At 33.6% G+C, this 5,345-nt stretch overlaps 1 protein-coding gene across 1 annotated transcript; it reads left to right on the top strand.

Moving 5' to 3' along the window:
- The first annotated feature begins 3,185 nt into the window (after positions 1 to 3,185).
- On the top strand, positions 3,186 to 5,067 carry LOC128187481 (uncharacterized). Its single transcript, XM_052857914.1, has 7 exons — positions 3,186 to 3,200; positions 3,457 to 3,546; positions 3,643 to 3,990; positions 4,291 to 4,367; positions 4,511 to 4,568; positions 4,751 to 4,870; positions 4,951 to 5,067. The coding sequence occupies exons 1-7, from the start codon at positions 3,186 to 3,188 to the stop codon at positions 5,023 to 5,025; spliced, it is 783 nt and encodes a 260-aa protein (XP_052713874.1). The 3' UTR covers positions 5,026 to 5,067.
- The last annotated feature ends 278 nt before the right edge of the window (positions 5,068 to 5,345 follow it).

Below are 5,345 nucleotides of genomic sequence, written 5' to 3'. Positions count from 1 at the left end.
TATATTTACATTTGGAATTTTTCTCTATCAAGGATTGAATTGCATTTTGGATATCACTTGCTATCAAAAACTCCATGAGTATCATTATTTTAGCGCCTGCTTTAACCGGATAACACAAATTTGTTTTTGCTCCATACAAACTTTGGTTTTAATCACATTGACGCAAAGCAAATTTCAAAACAAACTAAAGGTCAACTACGTTTTAGCATTGGCAATGCTCACAAATGGTATATTATGGATGTTTACTAGCTTACGTATGGCAAAAAGCCATCTTCCCATTGATAGGATAAACAACACTTCAGATCTTGCTGCATGTTACTATGAATCTAAAATATACGCAAATATTCTTTCGCCTGTACACAAAATCGCAATGCAAATCCACTCCAAATATTTTATCATCTGTATAGGCTTAATTGCTAGTATACTGCCGACAAGTATACCATCAAAAGATACCGATGAAGGCGAGCCGAAAGAAAGTCAACCCTGTGATAGAAATCAAAGAAATGGAGAAAAGTTTCTCAGACAGAGTCTCATTGTTACGTGTTGCTCTTTTGCTCCCTTTATTCCGTGTTTGGTGGTTCTTGTATTGACACAATGGACACGCCCTCCTGGGGTAGAAGAAATCGAATATTTGAGAATCTGGTGGCTATCATCTGCATTGATTCCGAATGCCTTATTAATCGTTGCTACTTATCGAGGATTACATCGGGTGAAGTACTTACCTATCAAAAATTCAGTTCATAACCATGAAGCCAAACGATGGGTTTTCAAAAATGATGTACTATCCATAATATGTTTTATGGGAGACAACTGTTTCTGCGTTCTTTCTTGGCATCGCGAGACAGGTAGATCGGCATTTTTCGAGCTAACTCTGCTTCGTTTTAGCTACATTTATCAGCTTTTTGTACAAACTGTGTTTTTACTCATTTTAGAACGAATAACTGTTGATTACTTTCAGAAAATCAAACATATTGCATTGTTTCTCTGTGTGGGGAATCTGGTACTCTGGTTTTATCCCGAATACTTAGTACCGTCGGGAACCACACTCAAAGAGATTCCACCGGAACTTGAGCAAATTATTTTTTCACTTTCATCGATGAACCGATTTCTGTCATTCGTTAGATTCTACAGGATTTATTCCATATCACATTAGCTATCAATGTCAGTGTTAAGGATATGTCATGCCAATTTATCATAAAACTGTATTAATTTGATTAGTTGTATTACAATTGTATTTTGTTTTAGAATATGTCACACTCACCTTAAATTAAGTAAGGTTGTTTGAAAATATGTTTTATCAATCCCTTAACGGTGGCTCTCTCTGTCATTCAAAACAATTAAGCATTCAATCATTATTTGCGAAATATTTGCTTCTCAAAACTGCAACGGTGTGTGCATTCAATTTGAGTAACGCGCGCTAACGTTATATAGCGCGTTACTCAATTTGTATGCATACACTGTTGCGGTTATGAGACCACGTCTTTCAAAAAATATAATGATTTAATGTTTATATAGCTGTATGGTCCGATTTTTTTCCGCTGTAATAATTAGAGTATCAAATATTTTTCTACACAAATAAATTATCGTAACTACACTAAATTACACAAACTATCTAATTTACACTAGCAGAATCAGCCTTCTGTCAAAGTTGGAAATATTCAAAGTAAATAAAATAATTTCTTTGTTGGCAGACAAAAACAAAAAACAAAACAAAACAAAACAGCATCATGGGAATGTTTAGAAAAGAGAACCGTTTGGTTTCGTCCCCCGGATGATTATCGTTATTCAACCCTCATGTTATGCATTAATTGTAAAAAAGACAAACTTCAGAAATATTTGTGAAAATATGTACATAGGTTTACTTTTGATTTGCCAAAACATTATGACCTTTATTTATAAGATGTCAAAGCCGTAATATAACCACAGCCACCTTGACGCCATTTTTAAAATAAGGCAAATTAACGTTGTACCCTTTTGTGACGTTTGTTTTTTAAACAAACTTTGTACATATTTTTTTCATTGAAATATGACTTCAATTGACCGTGAAAACTACTGCAATGTTTATTATAATACAAATACTTAGCATAACAATTGATTAGAAAGAGTCTCCAAATTTGATACAAGTAATAGCTTTCCAAAAAGCTTGCCTGACTACACAAAAAGAAATTTCAGTCTTTTTCTTCGATCAAGTACATCACTTAAAATAAAATATTTTCATTTTATTTTAGAAATGTACTTGCGTGTATCATTCAAATTATTGCATGTAAGCTTGAAAGCGGAAGTTAAAACAATCAAATTTTAAATTGTACAGAAATAGGAAAGGATATTCAAGCACGTATTATCTTCATTCAAAATATCTTGACAAGCAATTAAAAAACAGGGGGAATTCTCAAAATCATGAAGAAAAAACCCTAATCCGTGATGAGGGGGCGGGTAGTTTTCATTGTAACTTCAGTTCAAATCAAAATCACTTTTTATCAGTGTTATATATTACAAGCTCCGACAAAAGTGGGGCACCCATGACATTTTCATTTTTTTAATAAGTCAAGTTAAGGGTGGTGTGCGACCATCTTGTACATTTGAGGATAAGAGTGTTAACATTTCTTGAACTGGCTTGTTTCTGCCCGAAACTGGCCAAAAATGTTGCCAAGCGATATAAAAGCAATAAATATGAAGTCCTACATGTCATTTTGTTTGAAAAACATGCACACAAGAACAGGACAATGCCTTTTTAATCAATCAGAAACAGCTGTCGAACTGTGCAGCTACACACTTATTTTGATGATTTAAAAATTTGAAAAAAAATATGATGAGGGTTCATTGGTGCCCTCTCTACAACCATTTGTTGAGAAAAAGTTTGAATTTTGCTAATCCACAAGAAATTGACTCGTACGAATAAAAAGTAGTATTTCAAACAAGAACAGTACTGCAGTTACCGTGAAGTGGTTTATATAAATGTATAATTCTACAGTTATTGTAGGCCTATCCCTAAATAGATAAACTTGAAAAACAAATTTCATGAGATATAAATATTTTTTGGTTTTACAAAATACTAGTATATTGAAAGAAACTGTAGGCCTACCTTCTTTGGAAAACGAAATAACATTATTGTCACGTCACATTACGCAACAATGACGTCATATACGTAACGTCAAGAACTGTGATAAACTGAAAACTGAATGAATATGAACATCACTCAGGTGAGACTACATGAACTTGCAAATACTCTCTCTCTCTCTCTCTCTCTCTCTCTCTCTCTCTCTCTCTCTCTCTCATCAGCAAACGCTTCGTTGCAAAGGTAACAACCATGGTCAAGATCAACGAATATAAATCCAGATAAACTACGTTGTATAGCGTCAATTTTTATATAAAGATTTAAACTGTTATTGATCTACAAATGCACAAAAATTTAATGGTATACAAAGTATCAAAATATTTCGTTAATTCTTCCTATAGGAGACAGGAGGGTATCCGGATGGTGGACTATCGTTAACAGACAACGAAAAAAGTCTGCTTTACTTTTTTCAAACTGACTTTGACAACGATGTATGTATTTTGAAGTGGATTCCATTTTGATTTAATTTGATGAACAAAATTCGAGTGCTAAAGAGTTTGAAACATTTATTGTAATTTTATTTACAGCTGCCAGACACTTCCTCAACGGATGACAGGTGTCATTCGACAACCAAAACAACAACAGGACTAGATATTTCCGAACAGTGTATCTGCAACATACAGAAAGAATGTAACGAAAGCCAGGCAGTCAGGGCTAGCACCACCGAGGAAATCGTGTCCAGAATCGACAGTTCAATGATACAAATACTACATGATCCTGTAAAGATTTATAATAAAGAATGTTCATCTGAGATTGGGGATCTCCATGCTCAGTATGTTAGACATGACGATGACGAGGCTAAGAACAATATTCCCCAACCTACCCATCCCACTGAAACCGAGCATCGTAATTTTCCGAGACATACAAGCAAAAAAGTGAGAACCACACATTCGGTTTTTAAATAAATGATAATAATTTCTTATAAATCCATTGCTTCTTTCAGGCGTGGATCAATAATTTTCCTTTGGCTGGATGGTCTGATTGAAATTATTTAATGGATTTTTTGTTTTTTGTCTGCTTCAAGTTCTTAAGTTTTTCAAAGGTTCCAAAGTTCCAAACTGTATGAATTTCTAAGTGCAGATTTTCCCTAATTTTACCCTACAAAACGTCCTTAGTGTGAATCAGAGGCCGCGATTAATTACACAATCACTTTTCGCATTCTTTTCTGCTTGCAGGACTTTTATCGCAAAGTTTCTCTAGATGTACTGGGTTCCAGGATCCAAGACAATGACGTCGCCGAATCGCCGAAACTGTAGGAATTTCATTTTGTCTATAAAACACTTGATCTTAACAGCTAGCAATGCATAATATTAACCAATCTAGAAAGTAAAAAAGAAGTCGAATCCTATTCATCAGATATCAATTTATGTAATTTCCAATTTTATTTCTTTGCAGAAAATCTGGATTCATATTGACCAATATTCATTCAACAATAGATGTTCTGCAACCAGAGGTAACCATGTGCAGCATATTACGTTAAATTTTTATAATCTTTACACAAAAAATTCTAGCCTTAGGTAGTATATGTATGCAAGGTTCACCATAATTCTTGTCTGGTGTCATTCTAAAACCATTTGAAACGGTGAAATCAGTAGTGCAAACATAGCCTAACTGTTAACTGATTTTTCATCTTAGAGAATAAACAACAAGAGTGAAGAAAGCGCGGGAAGTGGATTTCTAATCAAACACCGTGTTACTAATTATAGATCGACTCCGTGGCACCAGCTACTGAATAGGTTACCATTTGTCGTATGGGTAGGTCCAAGATGATTATCAAAATATGTATATGTCTGTTTAGAATTGAAATACACTTAGTATGTATACTTTATTTTCAGGCAGATAATGGTCCAACTTCTGTTAGAAAAAGAGGATTTTTGCATAAAATTGGAAAATATTTGCGAAAGAATTAATCCCGGTTAAGAGGAGACATACGTGTTTATACTTTTTTTTTTAAATTGTGTTGCTGTTTTATATCATTGTCAATATTGTTCATATATATGCTTTTAAAAAATTGTGTTGCCACGTATTATATATACCAAATCTAGAAAGCATATACATGTACTGTGAGGCCTATTGAACAAGAGTAGAAAAGTTTCTTTGAAAGTATGATGAAAATTAGATCAATTAATTATAAAAGATCATTGTCAGAGTTAAAAAAAAAACAATTTGGGAAAAGTAAATTAAGCTGAGCACATCTATTGTTGTTTCGTTTGAATCTCATCTCAAAATT

Source organism: Crassostrea angulata, chromosome 6, assembly GCF_025612915.1.
Source record: "Crassostrea angulata isolate pt1a10 chromosome 6, ASM2561291v2, whole genome shotgun sequence".
NCBI classification, from domain to species: Eukaryota; Metazoa; Mollusca; class Bivalvia; order Ostreida; family Ostreidae; genus Magallana; species Magallana angulata.
This window is presented reverse-complemented; position numbering and strand designations above follow the sequence as displayed.